Genomic DNA, 25,003 nt, shown 5'->3' on the forward strand with positions numbered 1-25,003 from the left:
AAAAGTGACATGGTGATCATGTTGCAAAACTTTGTTGGTTAAAAACACTGTCTGTGGTGGCATTATGCTCAAAGTCCAAGAGCAGATTTGTTGTTGGCTGCCACTGTTGATGTGTAGTTAGGCTGGTATTGTTTGTAGGTACAGGTTGCAAATTGTCGGTGTCCTCAGTTTCGACTATCATATTTGCATGATGATGACACTGCACATCCTGCCATGCAATCCTGTTAGTACCGTAATCCAGATGTGGCATAATGGGTGACACATTGTGTAACACCCGCATTTTCATGATTTTCTGGATGAGATTATCCGAATTTGTGAATTTATTGTGTGCTGAATTTATTGTGCGTTTCACGACAGACATGGTGTCACCAGTGTAGGAAGAGAGGACCTTGGTAAGGTAAGAACTCCTTACAGTCATAAATTACACAGTTAAGGTAATGGATACTTTATTCACAAGAGCCACTTTACATACAGCTACATCAAACAATCGCTCAGAATGCACTCTCTCCTTTTCCACAGTCCAAAGGTTGCCCGCTCCACATTGGCCAGACTTGTTTGAATCCCATGTAGGGATCAATATTCCCACCTATCTATTTCCATCATGAATGGCTTCCAAACCATTTGTCCCACATACGTTTCAGGGAAGCATTTAGTATTATTCCTCAGTATGTCTTGACAGACTCAACACTTTCAAACTATTATCATCCCATTTCATGTTTGATAACTCAAGTCTCCTCCAATAATGACTGTATGATTGGTTAATATACATATTGGCAACCTGTTGACTTCTTTGAAGTTTCCAGGTATATCTGAGAGTGAGTCTGGTGGTCGATAAAAGAATCCAATTATAATTTTATTCCCGTGCTTTGTACCGAGATATGGGCAAACAGTCTCGCTCGCATCTTCAATTTCTGTCTTTGTCAATTTGATTTTGTTGTTCATTGTGGTGAATACATCACCTTCATTGCCCATTAGCCTGCCCTTTTGATGTACACTTTGACTTGTCCCCAAAATCTTAAAGCAGTTTTAATTGACAGGTTCTTGTCAGCGCTCTTTACCTAGTATTATATGAGCTCCCTCCAGTGCTTTTTAGGACTGATTCAAACTCTGGGACTTTGTTGTGAATTTCAGTTGTTTCATCTGTGGGGTCCATTTCTTCGAGTCTTACACTAAGACTGGGACTTCTTACAATTGTCACTATCCAGATAACATGTAGTCATGAATTTCAATTTCTTTGTGTCTTAGACTAAGACTTTGGGGTTTCTTACAGCTGTCACTACCCACATAATCTTAATGTGTTCTCCACACACAGTCATGTACCTGGTTAGCAACCTATAATGTGGAATATATCCCTTGTCCATTTGTGCCGACCCTACAGTTCTCAATTTTATGCTGCAAGTGCAGGAATTCGCATTCTAGCTTGTCACAAAACCTTGGAAGTGCCTGGTTCAAGTCCTCTATTTGGCTAAGAACCAGGTTCCACCAGTAAGTTCTGGGGCAGTGCTGTAGATTGTGAGTTTCCTTGAAACTCTGCAAATGAGATTGGTCTTCTCAACCAACCTTCCCAGTTACTTTAAAGCATCAAGCATGACCTTGGAGCCAGATGACAGGCATCTTCTGTACAAATGTGCACCACTGTCTGCAAGTTGCACACTGTTCCATCAGTGGCTGCTGGAACAGCCTCTTCAACATGTTGAATGAGGCCTCCATGCACATGTGCGCTCGCGCGCGCGCGCGCCCACACACACACACACACACACACACACACACACACACAGAGAGAGCAAGATGATCCTTCCCATTGCTGCCATTTCTTTAAAAGTTTCCAAGGCGTGACAGCGCAGACCCCATGCAGCAAAATGGGCTGTCTGCACACTCAGGTATATGGCGATGCAACAGAATTTTGTTCGCAGTCGTCGCTTTTTCCCAAGGCACGGCTCAGGCATGACTCAGACGCAGCTGTGACACCAGCGGCAATGTGATAGAGAGAAACGGCGGCCGATTTGAATCTGACTGAACTACTTAGATATTGTACTGCAAGAAGAAAATGACACGGTAATATTATTGTGGTTCCTCAACTTGAGAAGAAGAAGATTGATAGTGTTTTTGCAGCACCTGACAGTGAAGGTTGTTATAAATTTTGATTAGCAGGCTCCTTGTAAACGACGACTCCAAATTCAGACTCCATTTTAATCTAGTATGCGCATATTTTGCACATTACAGGAAAAAAATGCAGCCTGTTCAAGAAACCATCATCTGAAGAACTCGCAGTGACGCTTATTTTGTTTTGTAATACTCAAATTTTTGGCTAAAATTAGTAAAATAATTTTTCTCTTTCTCACAATTCTAATAGTTTGCAACTTGTAACGTTGTAACACATCATGGAACGTCAAGTAATTCCTCATTTATTGTTAAGAACGAATGTTTTCAGGTGGTAATTGAAGCCCTTCCTGCTACATGCTGTCACATTTCTCCTTTAAGGTGAAAACAGTGAAACATTTGGAAAATGTTTATTAACACTCTTGCATATCATTTAGTAGTAACTTTGCATAGTACTGAATCACTGTGATAAAAGCCCTTGTTTGCTCTCCATAATGTAGTAAAAAATTAAACAACACTTTAATACATAAAACAGCAACTAGTCACATTTTTGAATTGTTATTTGTTATTCCATGAATCGGTTTTCGAACCTTTTCAGGTTCATCTTCAGATGGTTTTCTGGAAGTTACATCAATATTTCTAGCATAAAGCTGGATGTTGGCTTGCGACAGTGTGGGCAGCTTTTTTCCATTAATGTCCATCTGTCTTGCTTCCATTTTGATGGCCAATTGGTACATCACTCCACACCCCTTTTCACAGTCTGTATTCATTTACACTGTGTTAGTGAAACTTTGCTAGCATCCAGATTGTACTATACAACTGTTGTTTATATAAATAATAAATAACTATTCAAAAAAGTGACTGGTTGCAGTTTTATATATTTACATTCAATTAACAGTCACGGGTTCTAAAATGTCTGTAATGGATAAACGTAACATCAATTTTATTTTGAAAGGAAATGCATCATCCTCCCAAAATCACCATTCTCATGTAAAATCACTCTGTTCTGACACTTTTGAACTTCTCATTTTTGATTTTTGTATCCATCACTTAATTCCTAAACTCCATTTGTTTTTTTGACTCAACTAAAGTAGTGGGGTAGGGTGTTCCCATAGCCACACCCATACCCAAGCTCAGTAGAAATAAATTTATACATTCCTTCGTAGGTGCCTCCAAGTATTTTATTTTCAAGTCTGCGAATGCTTTCTCCCTTTCAGTTTGTCTTTTGTTTCGAGCAGAAGATACATCTTGTCTTCGTCACTCATTTTCTTCCTCTTATGTAAACTTGTGCCAGTGGGATTAAGACCTTTGTTTATTTGCATGGAAATTGGTATGTCCATCTGAAACAGTTAATGGAGCTTGTATCTCTCTCTTATCTAAGGCTGTCCCAGGTAAAGTGATATGGATACAACTTCTGTATTGTCTTTGGAATCAGACACAATATTTGAAACAATACTGTCGGTCTTTTCATCCAACTGAAAGAATTAAATATTGGAAACAGACCTGCAACCAAATATTTCCTGTTTAGTTCTCGAAATGTATCAATACAGTGTTTGCAGAAAGTTTAGAGATACATCTAAATTTCATTGAATCCACATGTGTCATCTAAGTAACAATATGCTCTAATACTTTTGGAGATGAAACATTTTTCCATTTTGTGAACAGAGCTAAAAAAAAAAAATCTGTTTTTTCCGACTAAGATGATTTCTTTCCCTAAAACTGCTATTAAATTTTACTTGCCACTTCATTGCACCATAGAAATCACAAGAATGATAATAAAACAGGGGAAAAAGGTTGCTACTGATTTGATTACCACTCTGACAAGATTATTTTTAAATTACACCATAGGAAATATTGTAATCATCCACAAGTTTTCTTGAAATGATTTTATTATACCTTTAATAGTTTTGGGCCCGAGTCCATCATCAGGTGATAGCATTGGCTTCTTTTACATTTATGTCATCCTGAAAAAGCTCTCCTATATAATCTGTAAATGAGGGCTTTTCAGGATGAAACAAATGTAAAAGAAGCCAATGCTACCATCTGACGATGGACTCGGGCCCAGAACTGCTAATTGTATAATAAAATCATTTCAAGAAAATTTGTCTTGTTGCTGTATTACCTACAGCATAATTTACGAAAACGGCTGTGGTTTTCTCCAACCAAAATGGATAAAATAATAAGATTATTTTTCCCCAGTGAATTTGGTGGCAAAACTGGTCAGTTTCGTTTGACGATAAATACCGGCTGGCAACACTTACACGAATACTGAACATGCATTTGTTTTCTCCATTTCTTGTTTGTAATGGAATCAGCAGTCAAAGTGGGCCTAACTGTTGCCAATCGGGATTTATTATGGAACGAAACTGAGTAATTATTCCAGTGAATTTATTGGAGAAAAGCTTTGTTTGAGAGGCGACAAAATGATTAATTAGCATTTGTATGATTTCTTTGCTGTGATAGAACAACAGTAAAAAATTCATAGGTGTAGGAGTAGCAGTTTTTGAGAAAGGTAATATTTTAGTCAGAAAAACAGGATATTTTAGTATTAGTGTTTGTATGATTTCTATGCTGTAATAAAACAGCAGTTTTCGAGAAGAGTATCATTTTAGTCAGAAAAACAGGGCTTTTTAGCTTTGTTTACCAAATGGTAAAACATTCTATCATTAGAGCTACAGCAGTTAAATTTAACTGAAGAACAGTAATTAAGATGTCTAATAACATTATGTAAAACAATGACTGAAATGCTGTTGCCTTAGTGACACGCGTGGATTCAATAAAATTTAGGCCTGTCCTTAAATTTCCTGCAAGCACTTAAACAGCTGAAATTTATTTTTCTCAAAGACAAAGATGTGCAAACTATTGGCAGAGGAAAGTAGTATGCTTAAAATCAAACAATTTACCTAGTGGTCATACAGAATGCATGGGCTCACTGAGACATTTGATCCTATTCCAAGGATTCTTACTCTTCTATCTCTATGACATGAGTCCCTAACGTTTCTTTATATGTCCTTGAAAATATCACTTAAATGCTATGAAATATCGACTTACTAAAAATAAAAGCATAGTAGCTTAATTATCTTTTTTTCAGGTTTTTAGCAAAATCAGAATCTTTCCCATCTCGTAATATTTTCCTTCCAAATCTCTACGCAAGATGTCATCAGAATTTTGGATTGTCTACAAACTTTCTCCTACATATTTCCAGTTCCTTGAACAGAAAAACTTTTGGAACAAGCAGAGGAATTTTCAACCAAATGGCAGTTTTCCAACTGTGAAGGTACTGTAACAAAGTGCCCTTGTACTTACGATGCGTTAAATCTGAGCGACTAATTCACAGAGTATCACTTTCTGTGAGTGTCTCATTGTACAGTCTGTTTTTAAATTACTAGATAGCTGTCACTTCATGGGCTGGAGTTGGTTTCCTCCAACGAGAGCACTCCATGTCACGCTCGAACTGTTGGCCGTTGGCAAATTGCCACAACAACTGCTCAGCTGACTTCTATTGTTTGGCAAGTGTTGTCTATCAAACACGCATATTCTGTAACCATTGTTGTGCGTGTATTTTTTTGTATGGTTTATCATGTCTGATGAAATCCAAAAGAAAAGGGGCAGACCCAGGATCTGGGATGCAAACACATCAGAAGAGAAAGTTGGGTAAGGAATTGTGTTTAAAGGACAATTGTGGCAACTTGTGCATTGTGCAGGAATAGTTTGAGGGAGGTGGAAAATGGAGGCCCTCTCTTACCAGTTTCCAAAGTAGTCGAACGAGCAACAACCACGGTTGAGATTAGTGATCTGACCATGCTTTGTATTATTAAAGAGAAATATAAGAATGAAAAAAGCGAAGCAGGACCCTCTTGTTTTCATAAGCTGAGCAAAAAAAGAAATATGCAGAAACAGCGTAACGGGTCTTGATAATTTCGCACAAGATGCGACCCAGCGTCACATATGCAATTATTATCATAACAGAGATTGGCCTGCGTTAGATAAGCTTCTTACAACACTGTGTGAGGCCAAACTTTTTGAAGGCAGCACATTGTCGTTGCAACTAGTTCTGCAGAGTCTCGGCTTTAAATACAAATATATTTTAGCCACTTGGTGATGCAGGTTTTTTTATGAAATGAAAGACATTAATTTCAAGGACAATGTTTGGATCAATGAAACGTGGGTGAATCCCTATCATACTGGTACGAAAGGTTGGAATTATGATAAAGGAGTGGGTATGACACTCGCCACTAGTAAAGATGGTAGAATTATTCTTTTGTTTGCTGGTACCTACCAAGGCTTTTTCACAGCTATACACTGCTTTTCAGGTCCTAGAAAACATCAGAGTATCATGAGGAAATGAATCATGAAACATTTTTAAATTGGTTCGAAAATACGTTGTTACCTAGTCTAGAAAATCCATCAGTAATTATTATCGATAGTGTGCCATACCATTCAGTTTTAAAGGATAAGACTCTAACCCTGTCCTCTTGAAAGGAAGACATTATTTTGTGGTTATGACAACACAGATTTACTATGGATCATTCACTGAAAAAAGTGGAATTATTAGGACTCGTGCCACTTCACTAGCCACAGTTTCCAACCTATGTTATTGATGTGGTAGCTTATAAATATGGACTTAGAGTCATAAGATTACCACCTTATCACTGCCACTTTAACACTATTGAACTTTTTGGGTGCAAGGGAAAGGGTGTGTTGCTCGCGAAAATAAAAAAAAAATTACTGTGAGTGAGGTTCTGACTTTTCAGAGCCAGGAAAATGTCGCCGAAATGGACTGGAGGGCTGTTGTGATGCTTACGGAGCAAGTAATTGACGAAGTGTGGAATAATGAAGGTCTTATCAAAGATAGTGTTACAGAACTTATTATTACTTCCAGCTGCTCATCCAATTCGGAAAGTTCCAGAGTGGTATCCACCCTCTTTTGGACAGTGCAGCTGCCTGTAGCCAGCAATCAGTGGAGTACGTACACAAAAAGGTTTCTTTACCTTTCAACATTTTACTTTATTTGTATGTGCCGTGCCTATGTGGCCAGTTACCCACTGACAATACTACAATATTATTGATGGTTTGAGGGTCACTTTAATATTTTGAAGGTATAAAAAACTGGTATGTCAATAAATGTTGAACATGTGCAGGCCCACTAACAGCACTTGTGAAGTGACGCCCCCTATTTTGTCAGTAACAGAGCTGCCGGAAGAGATGGGGCAACACTGTCGCTGCAAGTGATAGATGTCAACTATCAGTAATTTTAAACGGGCTATAGTTTTCTTTGTGTAGACGTCATCTGAAAACACAAGGTTCACACCTCAGTCTCATGGCTTGTCTCCCATCACTGCTCACTGGTGCAGTGCTGTGAAGGCATCAGCACCTTGCAGCCCAAGCTCAAACTGTGCATGCACAAGCAGGCAGCCCCTTTGGTCGCTGGGGTTCCTGCTGCTGCCGCAAACCACTGTCGCACCTTGAACTGCCAATGATTAACAAACCTTCCCCACTCTGTATCGTTTTGTACTTGCTTCCTCTAGACAAGGGACTCAACAGTCTGTGCAATAAGTGAAGCGTGTTGCTTCGCTGGTTGGTTGATTTGAGGGAGGGGCCAGACAGCAAGGTCATCGGTCAAAGTGTGTTGCATTGACCAAGTTTCAGTGATGTAGTGTTAGAGGAAAAATATTGACATGATGATCACATAAACTTTCTGCCAACCATCTGGCAGGAGCATGATGAGCAGTAAGTGCATATAAGACCTGCTGTGTACACTAGACTGTCCAGGCAGAGTCACACCACCAAAGAGGCTCGCCCCTGTCATGCGCAATATATCTGTTGTGGTATCATAGTAGTGAAATGTAAATGAATTAAAATAATTAAACTGGGTGGTTTCTGTTGCATATCATTGACAATATTAAAACTGAGCTGTGGTAAATTTATTTCAGTTATGTACAGTTGAACAGATAATGCCAGTGCTTACACAAAGTTGTAGTGTCATTAGACAGATAAAACAGTAAGTGACTGATTACACAAATAATTGTGAAATAATTGTGTACACTTTACAAGAAACAGTAATTGTGGTCACAAGAATAAATGTGATCAATTTTAGTCTTTTACCTGTTTAATGACAACCTGAGTTTTCACGATCACTTTTTTCATTGGTGGTGATCATTCTGTGTGACCTCTATTTTAGGTTTTCCTGTGCTATATACACACATCAAAAAAAGTTTTGCATCACCTCGGTTCCGAGAGTTCTGGAACATGTACAGAAAATTGGAGTAGAGATCAACATAAACATCATTTCCACCATTTTTATTGCTCTTGAAAACCACAAATTGCATGCTGTACCACCATACAGTGAGACCTTCAGAGGTGATGGTCCAGATTGCTGTTCACACCAGTATCTCTAATACCCTGTAGCACGTCCTCTTGCATTGATACATGCCTGTATTCGTCGTAGCATACTATCCACAAGTTCATCAAGGCACTGTTTGTCCAGATTGTCTCACTCCTCAATGGCGATTCGGCATAGATCCTTCAGAGTGATTGGTGAGTCACTTCATCCATAAACATCCCTTTTCAATCCATCCCAGCCATGTTTGATAGGGTTCATGTCTGGAGAACATGCTGGCCACTCTAGTTGAGCGATGCCGTTGTTCTGAAGGAAATCATTCACAAGATGTGCATGATGGGGGTGCAAATTGTCGTCCATGAAGATGAATGCCTCATCAATATGCTGCCAATGTGGTTGCACTGTCGGTCAGAGGGTGGCATTCATGTATTGTACAGCCGTTACGGTGCTTCCATGACCACCAGCGGCATATGTCGGCCCCACATGATGCCACCTCAAAACAACAGGGAACCTCCACCTTGCTGCGTTCGCTGGACAGTGTGTCTAAGGTGGTCAGCCTGATCGGGTTGCCTCCAAACACGTCTCCGACAATTGTTTGTTTGAAGGCATATGCGACACTCACTGGTGAAGAGAATGTGATGCCAGTCTTGATTGGTCCATTCGGCATGTTGTTGGGCCCATCTGCACCGAGCTGCATGGTGTCGTGGTTGCAAAGTTTGACCTCGCCATGGACGGCGGGAGTGAAGTTGCGCATCATGCAGCCTATTGCACGCAGTTTGAATCATAACATGACGTCCTGTGGCTGCATGAAAAGTGTTATTTAACATGGTGGCATTGCTGTCAGGTTTCCTCTGAGCCATAACCCATAGGTAGCGGTCATCCACTGCAATAGTAGCTCTTGCGCAGTCTGAGAGAGGCGTGTCATCAACAATTCCTGTCTCTCTGTATCTTCTACATGTCTGAACAATATTACTTTGGTTCACTCTGAGATACCTGGACACTTCCCTTGTTGAGAGTGCTTCCTGACACAAAGAAACATTGCGGATGTGATTGAACTGCGGTATTGACCATCTAGGCTTGGTTGAACTACAGACAACATGGACCGTTTACCTCCTTCCTGGTGGAATGACTGTAACTGATCGACTGTCGGACCCCCTCCGTCTAATAGGCGCTGCTCATGCATGGTTGTTTACATCTTTGGGTGTGTTTAGTGACATCTCTGAATAGTCAAAAGGACTGTGTCTCTGATACAGTATCCACAGTTAATGTCCATCTCCAGGAGTTCTGGGAACCAGGGTGATGCAAAACTTTTTTTGATGTGTGTATAATTACTTAATAATCATTTGTGTAATCAGTCACTCAGTGTTTCGTTTGTTTGATGACAATACGACTTTGTGTAAGAACTGGCATTTGTTCTTTTATTGTACAGAACTGTAACAAGTTTAATGCAACTCGCTTTTAATTTGTTAGCAACACACAACTGGAACTACTCATTTAAGGTCTTTTAATTCTTTTAGAGATGCAGTGCCAATAAGTTTTTTGTAACTGCTTCTATTCATTAGTCATGATCATTCTGTTTAATCACAATTACTGTTTCTGTTATTTGTATACATTGCTTCACCATTATTTGCATTGTTAGTCAGTCACTGTTTTTCTGCCCAATGGAGATACAACTTTGTGCAAGTGCTGGCATGCTGTCTTCTATTGTAAGTCATTGTAGCAATTTTAACACAGTTCGATTTTAATATTGCTATCAGCATATGGTGGAAACCACCCAGTTTAGTTATTTTGACTCTGTTACATATTCAGTGATAATATGTCTTTTGTAACCATCTTACTCAATAGTTTTGATCATTCTGTGAGGTCCTGGGTACAGGAAAGGATAACTCCGGTAGCAGAATACTTGTTCAGTGCACATGAGGGTTTTTTATGCCAGGTGACAGATTGAGATCCTCTCATGAGTGCTCATTGGTCGATATGAAGAAAGCAAAATCAGATCATGTACAAAGTAAAGGCACTTTTACTGCCAAAATTTTAAAGTAAATTGCCAAAGCATTCATAACAAAGTTACTGTATTTACTAACCTCCAGAAAATTTGTCCGCTCAAATTATTCTCGGAACCAAGAGCTGGATGAAACTTGAAGTAGAAAGCTCTGAAATATTTAACGAGGCACAGAATGTATAGCTGAAAGAGAGGTTAGACGTGATTGGAGGCACAGTGTTCACTGCAGTTGACAAAAATACTGTTTCTATAGAGGTTTAAATTGAGTCTTAACTGTGAAGTTATCTGGATACAAGTAACCAGCCCAAGTGAATTCAAGTTAATCATCGGATGATTTTACTGACCATCCAATTCTGCTGCAGTGGTTGTAGAATCATTCGAAGACAGACTAAGCTCTGTAGTGCAGAAGTACTCCAGTCATGCAATATTAGCTGGAGATCTCAATATATACTGGGTCGTCTATGTATTCATTGCAGTTGGTTCAGACAGACAGGCTTATGATGTAGCCCTGAACATGTTTTCCAAAATCTGTGGTGTGGAGTTTGTTCGACAACCCGCAGAATACGAAAATATTTTATATCTTGTAGCTACAAACAGATGTCACTTTATTGAGTACCATCATAGTGATTATGGTTACTAAAGTTAATAAATCTGCTAAGAAAGCTAGGATAGCAGTTAGGCTGGAAAGAGCAGTTAAGCAGTTAGCTTTTAACTTGTACAGTGAATGGACATAATGTAGTTCCAGTATGATGGACATAGAGGAATTATAGCCAGGATTTGAACTGATTGTAAATCATGATCTGGAGAAGTATGTACTGAGTTAGTTCCAATGTGATTAATAACAATTTTGGAAAAGGCTAAGGAAGAAAACATGTTGGCAAACAAAATTTAGCAATAATTCTTGTGTGTGTGTGAAAAGATCGCTGCACGAAGTGTACAAATTTCACTGTCATACCTTATCCAAGGATCTTGTGGAGAACCAAAGAAAATTCTGGTCCTATGGAAAATCAATAAGAAGGTCAAAGACTGCTATCCAGTCACTCATTGACCAGTCTTCCGTGGCAATAGAAGACAGCAAAATGAAAGCTAAAGTCTTAAATTTCACATTTAAAAATTATTCATGCAGGAGGACCATACACACATACCATCATTTGACTGTCGCACAGGCTCCCTTATTGAGGGCATAGAAATATGCATCCCTGGTGTTGAGAAGTGGAGGAGAGAACTGAAATCAAGTGAGTCACCAAGTCTAGAAAGGAACCAGGTCAGTTTTATGTAGATTGGTGACCTACCTAGCTCATATTTATCACGATTCTCTCATCTAGTGCAAAGCTCCAGCAACTATAAAAAAAATGCAGGTGACTCATATATATATATATATATATATATATATATATATATATATATATATATATATATATAAAAAGGAGAATAAAAGAATGGACCCACAAAATTACAGACCATTAACTTAACATTGGTTTCCTGCATAGTTCTTGAAAATTTTCTGAGTTTGAATATAATCAAATCCTTGAGACAGAAAACCTTCTGTCCACAATTCAGCATGTATTTAGAAATTATTACCCTGCTTAACTTGCCTTCCTCTTTTTGTGACATAATATCCAGTGAATCATTAATGAAGGGCGACATGCAAATTTTGTATTCCTAGATGTCTGGAAAGCGTCTGACCCAGTGCCCCACTACAGACTGTTAACAAAGGTCTGAGTATATGGAATAGGTTTCCAGATAAGTAAGTCATTCAGAGACTTTTTAAGTAATAGAACCCAGTTTTTTGTCCTGGATGGTGAGTGTTAAATCAGAGACAAGGGTAACTTTAGGAATACCCCGGGAAGTGTGATAGGACCACTCTTGCTCTCTACATTCATAAATGATCTGATGGATAGGGTGAGCAGCAATCTGCAACCCTTTTCTCATGACACTGTAGTACATGGGAAAGCATTGTCAATGAGTGCCTGTAGAAGGATCTATCAAACAATGGAAAATCTGGAATGGACTGTAACAGTATTATGAAAAGGATAAAAAAGTCTTGTCACACAATAAACTTTCAGCCAGCAAGGCCTTTGTCAAAAATACACACACACACACACACACACACACACACACACACACACACGATATAGGATGACTTAGACAGAATTTCTACTTTCTTCTGTTTCTATTCTATTTCTATTCTTAGACAGAATTTTTATTTCTAGGATATAGGATGACCTGGACAGTATTTCTATTTGGTTGACAAATGGCAGCTTGCTCTAAATGTAGAAAAATGTAAGTTACTACTGCTGAACAGAAGAAAAACAATCCTGTAATGTTTGAGTATGGTATTAGCAGTGTACTGCTTGGCAACGTCACAATTATTAACTATCTAGGTGTAATGTTGCAAAATAATTTGAAACAGAATGAGTGTGTGAGGATAGTTGTAGGGAAGGCGAATAGTTGACTTCAGTTTAGTGGGAGAGTTTTAGGAAAGTGTATTATCTAGAAAGGAGACCATCTATAAAATACTTGCACAACTCATTTTTTGAATCCACACCAGATCAGATTAAAGGAAGACACTGAAGCAATTCAGAAGTGTGCTGCTAGGTTTGTTACCAGCAGATTAAATCAACATGTGAGTGTTATGTTGGTGCTTAGTGAACTCATGTTGTAATCTGTGGAGGGAAGGCGACATTCTTTTTGTGAAACTCTGTTTATTATTAATTAGCCAAATGAGCCAATGTTAATTTTGTAATGGTATTGCAGTTACTGGAATATAATTAAATATGGGAAAAAATGAAGGTGAGAAAAATAATCTTATTAATACCACCACAGAAAAATAATTTACCAACATAAAGTATTAGTGTGACTGGTAGGGTGTAAAACTTATTAGAATTTTTGTGATATTCTTTCTCAGCATGACACCAATATCTTCTGGTAAACCTTGCGGGATGTAAGGTCGTGGTCCATGAAACTCTTCAGCTCCTAACGTTTCGTCCAGTGCTTCGCTGGACATCTTCAGAGGGGTGTTTCTCCTCCGGTGAGTCTTGCCGGCAAGACTCACCGGAGGAGAAACACCCCTCTGAAGATGTCCAGCGAAGCACTGGACGAAACGTTAGGAGCTGAAGAGTTTCATGGACCACGACCTTACATCCCGCAAGGTTTACCAGAAGATATGTCATCCGGTCGTGAAAGCCTTCATACTATGATGACACCAATATTCCCGTCCAAGTGAAATGGACACTGCCATTAAATGTCATTCTCCCAACTGCTGAGGTGACCAGCAGGGTCAGCCTGATTACCTACCATCATAAGTCTGCTGTGCATGCACAGCAACACTTGTCAGGGATTGAATTTTTATAAGGGCATACACAGGCTCCAGACCCTCAGTTGTTAAATGTGTTCAAGATGTGTAAATGGTTCTTTTTGTATTCTTATTGATGTCACCCTGTGACATAATAAATTTTGTCTCTTTCATGGCTTTGTGTGTCCTTGTGTTCCTAGTTGGAACACAGGTGGGGTGATGTTGAGGGGTGAATTTTTGTGTGTTTCGTTATTTGGCCTCTTCCAAAGAGGCTTCACTCCATACACTGGTGCAACATATGGCCATGTCACCCAGGCTCAGTCACTGGTTGATCACCCTCTACCATCCCGCCCCCCCCCCCCCCCCCCCCCCCGCACCACCACCACCATTTATGATGAATCTACAGTACACTGGGATACATATGGGAAGTGGTGAAGTGGTGTTCTGGGTGGTCAACTCAACATGGAGTTCTGTAAGGCTCTTTTCTTATCATGGCCATGAGTACACTCCCACATCTCTCACTTCTGTACCAGTTAGCTCCTCTACAAGACTCAGCATTGATTTCTTTGGATGCTGTGTGTTGTTTGCTTTCTCCTACACCACAAATGTATGCATACAGTCCCTGTGTGTGTGTTGAATTTGTTGAGTTCTACCAGTGTCACAAATGGCTGCAGCAATAAAGCTTGTGCAACCACGGTATCAGTTATGTGTCAGCTAAATCTCAGGAGCTTATGTGGACATCATGCTCAGAAGTGCAATCATCTGTTCAGCTCCAGATAACGAGGTGCATCAGCATGCCTTTCAGTTTGAGGACCCTATATTAGAAATAGTTTGATATCTCTCACGCTGCGGCCCACCAATTACGAGTCTTGGGCTGATGTTGACAGCTTGCAGCCCCAATACATGAAGCCTATTGTTCTAGTAGAAGAGGAGGTAGTCACAGTACAAACAAGCCAACCATGCCAGCACAAATCCGTCATCAGCAACAGGCACAGTGAATGCTACTTCCTTCATGCCCCTCTTGTTTTGTACAGCATGAGAGGGTGGCCGGCCCCAAGCAGCGGGCCTCTTGCTAAAAATGTAAAAAAAGGTCACATAGCAGCAGTATGTCAATCTCTACTCTGTCCCCTGCTTCCCCATCACAAGTTCCCACATTGCGTGTACTATGGTGCCAGATCCGGTGCTCCAGCAAGTCATACATGTGATAAACCGTGGGTGACATGACCTTCTGCCAGATCAGGCATTGCATCTGCCTTAGAATTTTTGTGTGTTATGCCATCATCTTTCTGTATTGGATGGCATTATTTACCTGTTGGCAGAAGGGTTTACTCTGTATGTCATGGTTCCAGTGGCTCTGCTGTGGGAGGTGCCCACTTATTACATCAGCACTGCTGGGGGATCTCTTGCTCAAAACTGTTGGCACACTGCCACGTATTTTGCCCAGACACTTGCCGCAAGTATTTGGGCCAGCAGGTGACACTGCACACTGTTTTTTCCCACCAGCTCGTGCACAGATTTGGAAAAAGAGTCCACATTGATTTTGCTGATCCTTTTTTTAGATACTTTCTGGTTATTGGCAATAGATGCTTTTTCTCGTTTTCCTGTATGGCATTTATGTTCCATCTGTGATAGTGACTGTCGAGGCTCTGTCGAACTTATTGTCTGTGGAACAATCTTTAATGGACTTTTATACACACAGCGGTGTCTCCCTTCCATCCACAGTCAAACGATGAGACAGAATGTCTTGTCTAAATGTTTAAGGCACTGATGTACAAACACGTAGAATATTCCCCAGTCATGAAGGCTCTCACGTTTTTATTTAGCTCGTACAGAATGATGCCAATAGGAGTTAAGGATCCCATTGAGCTCCTGCACAGCTGTCACTTGTGAACACTGCTCAGCCTCTTGGTCCCAGGCATGTGTCCGCAAGTGATGTCAATTTTGCCAATGTTCGCACCTGTCACTCCAGTTTGGGTCAGAGCATTTGAGTGGCATTCTCACTGGATTCTGGCCATCATTCGGAGTCAGTGCGATCACCACATCTTCATGGTATGCACCGAAGGTTGGCTCATGATATGCCATCAAAATCATTTGCGTTCCTGGATGGGCACAGGTGTCCTTCCTTGGGCCATGAGTCGATTATACTCTTTGTTGGCCCTGGTCACTCTAGGGGTCGAGCAGGCCTGGCCATTTCCACATACCCCAGTGGTGAGGGATGTGTCAGCACTGACGACTGGTTTGCTTCCTGCAGCTGGTGCCAGTGCTGGCGCTCCCACTGCACTGAGCATGCGCCACTATCAGTGGGAATGGGAACTGGATCTCTATCGCCAGAAGCTCTGAGGGAGTCGTGTGGTAAGCCACCTGATTCAGATAGCATTTTTAAAGGGCGTGCATGGGCTTCCAGGACCTCAGTTGTTAAATCTGTTTGAGACAAGTAAATCATTCTCATTGTATTCCATGACCCAGTAAACTGTATCTCTCTTATGGCTATGTGTTTCCTTGTGTTTGTAGTTGGAACAGTCATGAACCCACTGGGCAGATTTGATCTGGGGCCAGCATGCCTCCCTGTGCCTTAGAAGTGGGCTCTTTAATGCACTTGATTATCCACACAGGTTTCAACATCATTGCAACAGATAACTTTAAGATGCCATTATTTGAAGGATGTGCCTTGAATTACTGAAACATTTTAAAATATGTAATTATTCTGCTTTTGTTTTACTTTACCTTTGCCATGGTCCTAATTGAAAGATAGATCATTAAAACTTAATGACAAATTAAAATTTTTACCTGTTGGGGCTTTAATACAGATTCTTGCTTTCATGTGCATGCCTTGAAAAGACAGTGTCATCATCACCCATTAATAGCAGTAACTATTAAATGGATGAGCTGTAATAGAGGAAGATTTGAGCCTAGATTAATGTAGGTTAACAAATAGTGGAAAGAGAACATCTGTGACAGTTTTGTCAGCTATAAAATGGTAAGAGTCATGCCATTAAAACTTGTGACAGTGCCATTAAAACTTGTGACAGAGACAGGGATTCATGTGAGATCGTTCTGAATATCTTGCCTGACAGTTACTTCAAGCAGACTCTTACATTTGGAATCATTAAACATCAAGGAGGGAATCAGTGATCATAAGGCTGTCATAGCATCAAGTAGTGCAAGGATTGTTAAAAAAAGTAGGAAAATATTTTTATCGCAGAAGTTACAGGATATAAAGTTCAGATTATTTAAGTAGCCAACATTACAAACTCTGAGGATAAAGATGTGGAGCACTAATAGATAAATGGGATAAACAGGTAGACAAGTATGTCCCAACCAAAGTCATGAGGGATGGAAAAGACCTACCAAGGTTCGAGTTGCTGCAAAAATAGAGCGAGCTTCGTCTTCCATTTAGTAAACAAACAAAAGATGAATGAAGCCAGAAAGAGCATAAGGAAAGCAATACAAGAAATGTTCAGTGAATTTGAAAATATAATTTTTACAAACAAACCATCCTATGTAATGTCCGTAAGCAGGTTGAAATCATCTTTCCAGTTGCTCAGTGGCTATACTAGCACTGAAACAGAAGTTGGCAGAAAGAAGACTGAATACAATTTGCTCTTCTGAAATTGTTTCGCTGCAGAAAATCGTAATGGACTCCCTCCTTTCAACCACTACACAAAAGCTGGAATGATAGATAGTGAGATAGCTGATCACAGAATAGAAAATTGGCTAAAACTGCTCAACTTTGGAAAAGCAACTGGACCAGATGGCATACCTGTGGGGCTCCACAGGGATTAATTGAGAGAACATGCTCTTCTTTTTAATTGAACTGTGCTCTCACTGTTTAGTAAACAACATGATACACTTACTTAATTCACATGGCAATCCAATGAAGCTTCATATATAATTTCTTTTTAAATCCACAATTTATAACTTAAATGACATCTAAACAAAGTATAGGCATGAATCTAAGTGAGATATATCGTCAAGTGACATCTGTACTTGAATCATGTTGGTTCAAAAATAATTTGAAAAGTGTCATTTTGTATGTAATTAATTCTTGTTCTTCTTCGGAGCCTCCTCCTCCTCCTCCTCCTCCTTCTCCTTCTCCTTCTCCCTTCATGGATTAGGTGATTTCACCTGTTCCGGTCAATGAGGTCCAGCTATATCTTCTGTGGTCTTCTGTCTTGTCCCTACATTTGTAATGAAGAATTTATTATGAAAGTCTATATTCATACATCCTATCCAACCTATCTACATGTTTCCGCAGTCTGTTTCTGTTTAGATCTGTATTTATGTTTCGATCTATTTTTGCTGTGCATCAAATCAGCTAATAATTCATTCTTATTGTCTTCATTTCTGAAGTAATCTTCTCTGGGACACCTTTAAACTCTATAGTGAAATCTCATTTCCACAGCCTGGATCCTAGTCACATCCTTTTTGGCTGGGCACTCAGGTTTCAGATCCAAAGGAAATAGTAGGTACTGCAATGACATAAAACTTGATCTGTGTCTCTTATGCCCCCCTCCCCCTCCCTCCCTCAATTTTTTTTGTTCAGTACTTTTAACTGTTCCACAGATTGTGTTAAATTTTAAGATCTTATTTTATCCTATGTCACAGATGAGGTACTGAAAGTGTATTACCTGTTCCACTTTAACATTATTTACTCCACTTTAAGATCTTGTAGGAGATTTTCCCTAAATGCCATAATCTTTATTTTCATAATTCAGATGTTCATGTTATATTTAGAAGCCAAGAAACTAAACTGATTGGCAGTTCTCTGAAGATTATTTTCATTTCTTGAATTATTATTTGATCATCTGTGTATAGCAGAGTATTAAAACATTTGTCTGTTGATCATTATGCCATAGATGATATCTTATTTCCAAGCCCTGACTAAGTCACATATGTAGATGTTGAAAAGAATTAGAGACAGGCCACATCATTGTGTAACTCCTTGTGTTGTTGTTAATCGTTTACAGAAGCTATCTCCTTCTTTGATTATAGTTTTTGTCTCTTTGTAAAATCCTTTACAAAGTTAATTAGATGTATTGGGAAGGCTCTTTTTTCAATAACTTGCTGCAGTAATTAATTTATTTGGATGTTTTTGATATTAAAATTAAATTTGCAAGTGTCAGTTTTGATATTGATTATTGAAACAATATGAAATAATAAATTAAAAATAAGTTATTAGTGAAACAGGTGTAAGCTGCTTTTGTTTGCAATATGAGCAGTATATGTCATGTAACATCTTTGGCTGATTTGCTCTTGGTGAATGAGGTCATGTCAAACATGTTGTAAAAGTAATATTGTGCAGAGCATGATGGTTTTCAGTGGTGTGTTTTGGAACATGTGAGAAGATTACTAAATGCGATGAGTGGCCTGTTACATTTCGTTTAGTAACACACATTAAAAAACTGAAATTCTGAAATCTGTTTTGATCATGAACTGTATGTAAAATATCTTGGTTGTCTTTTTTTTGTCATCATTGCATTGTATCATCATGTCATCATTTTTCTTGTTATGAAACATCTAACAGTAGAGAAGTGGTGTTCATAATTGCAGTAACAATTCGTTCATCCTCACCAGCCAGCCAGAAAATATTTGTAATGAATTTTCATGTTATGTCATTTGTTTACAGGGGTTGTGGATCAGAAGTCTTACTGAAAGAGCGAAAAAGATTGCTAAGGAAGATCTGTGGTGCTCGAGGAATGTACAAAGGGCACAAACGTGTTGGTAATTCGGACCTCCGTTCATCAGCAGATCCAAACTTTCTTGGTCGCACCAGATTGCTTAACCTCATTCATCTTGGCCTTCTTGTTGACTGCAGTGAACAACAACTCAGTGATCTATTAAGGTAAATGTTTTCTTCACTTCCTCATAATGTGAGTGCATAATTCTACTTTAACATCTCTTATTGGCCTTGAAAGCACATTCACATCTCCACACATCCTGGTTAAGGGATGCAGATTGTATCCTGTGGTTACAAGGTATGCGATAGAAGGTGTGAGCTCTATACTCTGCTTGATAATTACTTGGAAACAGTGAAGTTTCCAAATTCATCAATATATTACAGTTTTAAGTGGGCACTGAAAAGCAGCCTGTCCTGATTTTACTTATAAAGGTAAACTGTTGCAGTCAGTATGTAGGCTCTGAAGACAGGAGATTGTCGGGGGCAGTATCAGTTAGTTGTTTTATGGTGCTGCCATGTAGAATGAACTATGGTGTTGGAAGATGTATGCAAGACATTGTTTAAGGCATAATTGAGATGAAAGGATTGTTTTTCTACTTAAGACACATCAAGATGTAAGTACTATTAAGTGCCAAAAAGAGTGACGTCACACTGAAGAGAGATTGTGTAGTTAGAGGAACAGCTGTACATGCACATCATGAAGATCATAGGAGATACACAAAACTGGGACTGCTTTGATACTCTTACACAGATGCTACAGGTCCTATTAATGCTAGGAAACCAAACTTCTCCCTGGAAACATACCATAATACACGATGTCACACTCCATGCTTGAAACCCCGGGCAGTGCATTTCACTGACACCCACCATTATGCCAGATTCCAATGATGTATTGAACATAATATGCCTATCAGTGCCTTAGCATCTCCACTATACAGTGAGTAGCAAACTCCCTTTTCATAATATTGTTACATATTGAGTGGTGTTATCCTTGAAGCTTAACATGAAGCTTAATTTTTTGTTGGTTTCCACACATGTGGATTGGTCCTCTTTGTTCTTGTCGTCCTATTTTGGTTGAAAACCATCCAGCAACTCTAAAGGTTACATGGTGACAAGACTTCTGAGGGTAAGTGTCAGTTTCCATGACCCAATGATGACTGATTGTATGCTGTATCTTGGAAAAATATAAGTGACTCAGTGATTTATGAGGTAGATGTGTTTGATACTCACTACATAGGGGAGGCATTGAATCGTAGACAGTGATGAGTAGCATTGTATCATATCCATATTGTTGTTATTCCATCCTAGATTTTCAATTGTTAGGTGAAAATTGAATCTTGGGGCATTAGGATCATTGCAACAGACAGAGCCACTGATATCAGATGAATCCTGGTTCGGAACTATTACCCATTGTATTTGCCCTCTGATGGGGAGGGAGTGAGAATAACATTGACATGCATCGTGTACTAGTGTGTGGAGATCACAGTAGATATGGTGTCATGATCTCATCGAACATCAAGGTCACTTTAAGAATACAACGGTATAATTCTGCAACAATGGCAGTCACAGGGAAGAAATTATTGTAACAAAACAGTGGAGGGGTATGTTTAGGTCATATTTTCATTTCGTGAACAACACCATGAGCCCTCCCTGCATTTTGAAGCACTATAAATTGAGAAAATTACTCAAATGTTGTAGCCTTGATATACAACTCGCCTGTATCACCAAGAGTGTTGGTGAGACACTCTCAACAGTCACTGCCTCAGACCATTTGGGACTCATAAATCCGAGTGATGGGTGAAAGCAGCTGTCGACATATAGGTAGTAATGTCTGTTCTAGGCATCACACAGTACTGGGGGTGGGGGGGGGGGGTGAGGGGAGGGTGTAATAACCTCGTTTTCCCCCCTTCCAACCCCCTCCCCTACATCTTTTCCGTTTTATATTCATCTAGGCATCTCGATTCATGTAAATATAACAATGAAATGTTTATACAGTTCTTTAATGTCCCAGTTCCCAAGTTAAAAACACACTATATGATTTGGAAGAAAATTCAATATTCAGTTTATTCACCACCAATCACTTACAACAGAATAGGTTTGAACATTAAATATACAATTAAGAATAATTTTCAGAGGGGAGTTTTTACAATGTAGTTCCATATCTTTCAGAAATATCTGTAAGTACTAATGTTAATCATGTTTATTTCAAGTAGTTCGTCTATCTTGTAAAATGGGTCTTTGAGTAACCAGTCATATATCTTAATGTTGAAAATATTGTAGGACAGCGTCCAAGTGGATATTGGAAGTTTATTAAAAAATTTTAAGCATGTTATTTTGCACGAGTTTGCAGTCCTTGTGGGTGCCTCGGTATATCAAGGTTCAGTTTGCCTCTGGTGTTGTGAGGGTGTATAGTTTCTCTGGTGTCGAACTCATTTAAGTTGCTTTTGACATAAGCAAGACTGAGTAGATTTATGTACTAATAAATGTTAATATCTGGGATAGCACTGTTCCTTAGGTTTAACTGTAATGAGTATTCAGATTTTTTAAAATAATTTTCAGAATTTCATTGACGTAGCAGGAGTGCCCCCATAGCAGTATGCTGTAGGAAATATGCTTTGGACCTGTCCAGGAAGGGAGCTTGTGGAGACATAGAAAAAAACCAAGAACTGTATGAGCTGATGAGGCAACTGAACATAGTTCAAAAACTGAAAGTGCGGAGAATAAGCTTGGCAGGCCACATTGCTAGGAGACCAGACACCTCTCAGGCAAAAGCCATACTCATGGGAAGACCTGATGGTACCTGTCCAATCAGAAGACCCAGGAAGTGATGGGAGGATGAGCTACAGAAATACCTCTGCCAGCTTGGAGTCCATGACAACTGGATCCAAAGTGCACAAGGTCTCCATCTATGGAGGAGCATTGTGAGGTCAGCACATGATCTACAGGGTCCTCGGTCACAGATTTGATGATGATGATCATCATGATGATACTTGCAGACATGGCTAATACAGTATGTTCCTCCCAGTTTAATTTCAAATCAGTGTGAAAGTCTAAGAATTTTACTGATTTACTTCCCATGACTATAGCCAAACCCAAAATTAGCTCCTGTGTTTTATTAGGATTACAAAGGAGTTCTTTGAAGGGGGAAAAAAAAAGAACAATTCATTGTGAGCTCTAATTTTTTGTTTGTTGCCTATGCATCTGAGTTCCTTGAAAGGGGGGGGGGGGGGGGGGAGAAAAAAAAGAACAATTCATTGTGAGCTCTAATTTTTCGTTTGTTGCCTATGCATCTCTGTTACATCATGGTGGGTACTGACCAGTGTCATCTGTGTAACACACTGCTGAACCTGCTCCTACATGGTTCCAAACTTCCCTCAAAGAGGAGCATCTATTATTAATTGATACACACTGTCTCCTCTTGCTTAGATACAACTTGATCACAGCTAAAAGCAGGTTGTGTTTGCCATAATATCCCAGTTTTACAAGTAAGGTGTTAAAACAGTATACATCTGAAGGCTTGTCTTGAGATCACAAAGCACAACTGATACTAGATCCTTACATTCAAATGCAGTTGACACCTGGCTAATAACTTTAGTGATAGCAGTAGTGGTATTTTTGCCGTGTTGGAATCCAAATTGTCTGTTGGAGAATCATGCTTTCTGAAATAGTTATTTAGCTGGTTGTACATTAGATTCTCGAAAACTTTGGAGAAAATTGGGAAAGTAGAAATTGGTTGGTGGTTTGGGGGCAGATCCTTATTTCTCTTTTTAAAGACTGGCAACTACTAGCACTTTAGCACTTTTGAGTGCATCAAGGAAAACTCAAGATTCTAAACATACATTAAAGGTGATAGAAAGAGACTGGCAGATGAGATGTATTATGTTTTTGATTACGTAGTTGGATAAGTTATAACAGTCCATACACCTGGAGTTTGCGAGCCTTGACTCAGAATCAAGAAGATCTAAAGGAATAGTGCCATTTTGATTAATTTTGTTTTTCAGCTCACTCAATGACGTTAGAAAGTAATCATTTACTTCTTCAGGGTCCAACACTGCATCCTTTGTGTGGGTTTGGGACTTTTATTCATTGATGATATCCTGTGTCACTTTACATTTGTTGGGAGCTCTTTCTATGTATCGTTCACGTGCAAGTTTTTTTGGCCAGGATCTGTTTGTCTTTGTAGTTCTTTTTACATTGAAAATAATCTCTATAAGAAGTATCATCCAGCTCAGGCCCTTTTTACAAAGTTTTTGTGTGTTCTGTACAGTCTGAGCATCTCTTCGTTAATGTGAGCCACCACATCTGTACACCATTTTAGCTGTTTCTTTTTGTGTTTATGCTTAGGGCTAATTTTGGATTAATGATGAACAAGAGTACCATAAATCATTGAGTTTTTTCAGGAAATTATGAAACACTGTTATCTCAGCACACTTCCCATGTTGTGAGTTGTATACAGAGATCCAGCTAACATCAGCTAATCTGGCAATACATTAATATATTCATCTTTCTGGTCATGTAGCATTAGACATAATTCTGGCTTATGTATTTGAATTAGACAATCACAGCAGAATGTTAATATTAAAAGTCTGCTATTACACCACTAACAAGTCTGACATCATACACATCTCTAGCAAAATTAACTGTAATATTATCCGAGCAGGCATTACTCCATGTGATACAGAAATTTGTACAATGTAAATTTAGGATAATGGACCTTGCCATCGGTGGGGTGGCCTGTCTCTGTCTGCAATACAGATAGCTGTACTATAGGTACAACCACAACAGAAGGCTGTATGTTGAGAGGCCTGCAGAGGAGCAGTAGCCTTTACAGTAGTTCCAGGGGCAAATGTCTAGATGATTGACTGATGTGGCCTTGTAACATCAACCAAAATAGTGTTGCTGTGCTGGTACTGCAAACGGCTGAAAGCAAGGGGAAATTACAGCAGCAATGTTTCCCGAGAACAGGCAGCTTTACTGTATGGTTAAATGATGATGATGTCCTCTTGGGTAAAATATTTCAGAAGTAAAATAATCCCCTATTTGGATCTCCAGGTGGGCACTACTCAGGAGGATGTCGTCATCAGGAGAAACAAAACTGATGTTCTATAGATCGAACTATGGAGTGATAGGTCCCTCAATCGGGCAGGTAAGTTAGAAAATTTAAAATGGGGAAAGGGTAGCTTGAAGTTAGATATAGTGATAATTAGTGAAGTTAGGTGGCAGGAGGAACAGGACTACTGGTCAGGTGAATATAGGGTTATAAATACAAATTGTGGTAATGCAGGGGTGGTTTTAGTAATGAGTAAAAATATAGAAATACGGATAAACTACTATGAACAGCATAATGAACAGATTGTCATAGCCAAGATAGACACATAAGCCCATGCCTATCACAGTGGTAGAAGTTTACATGCCAATTAGTCCACAGATGATGAAAGAGATTGAAGAAATGTACAATGAGATAAAAGAAATTATTCAAATAGTTAAAGGAGATGAAAATTTAATTGTGATGAGGGACTGGAATTTGATAGTAGGAAAAGGAACTGAAGGAAAAATATCAGGTGAATAAAGATCGGGGAAAAGGAATGA

The 25,003-nt window shown here is 39.2% G+C and overlaps 1 protein-coding gene across 1 annotated transcript in view; it reads left to right on the top strand.

Moving 5' to 3' along the window:
- LOC124605384 (TATA box-binding protein-associated factor RNA polymerase I subunit B) overlaps positions 1-25,003 on the top strand; it is a 309,701-nt gene that overhangs the window by 150,569 nt on the left and 134,129 nt on the right. Inside the window, exon 6 of the mRNA XM_047137024.1 lies at positions 19,364-19,579. Coding sequence (XP_046992980.1) covers positions 19,364-19,579 — 216 coding nt within the window. The remainder of the gene's footprint in view (positions 1-19,363; positions 19,580-25,003) is intronic.

The sequence above is a fragment of the Schistocerca americana genome, chromosome 3 (genome assembly GCF_021461395.2).
Source record: "Schistocerca americana isolate TAMUIC-IGC-003095 chromosome 3, iqSchAmer2.1, whole genome shotgun sequence".
NCBI classification, from domain to species: Eukaryota; Metazoa; Arthropoda; class Insecta; order Orthoptera; family Acrididae; genus Schistocerca; species Schistocerca americana.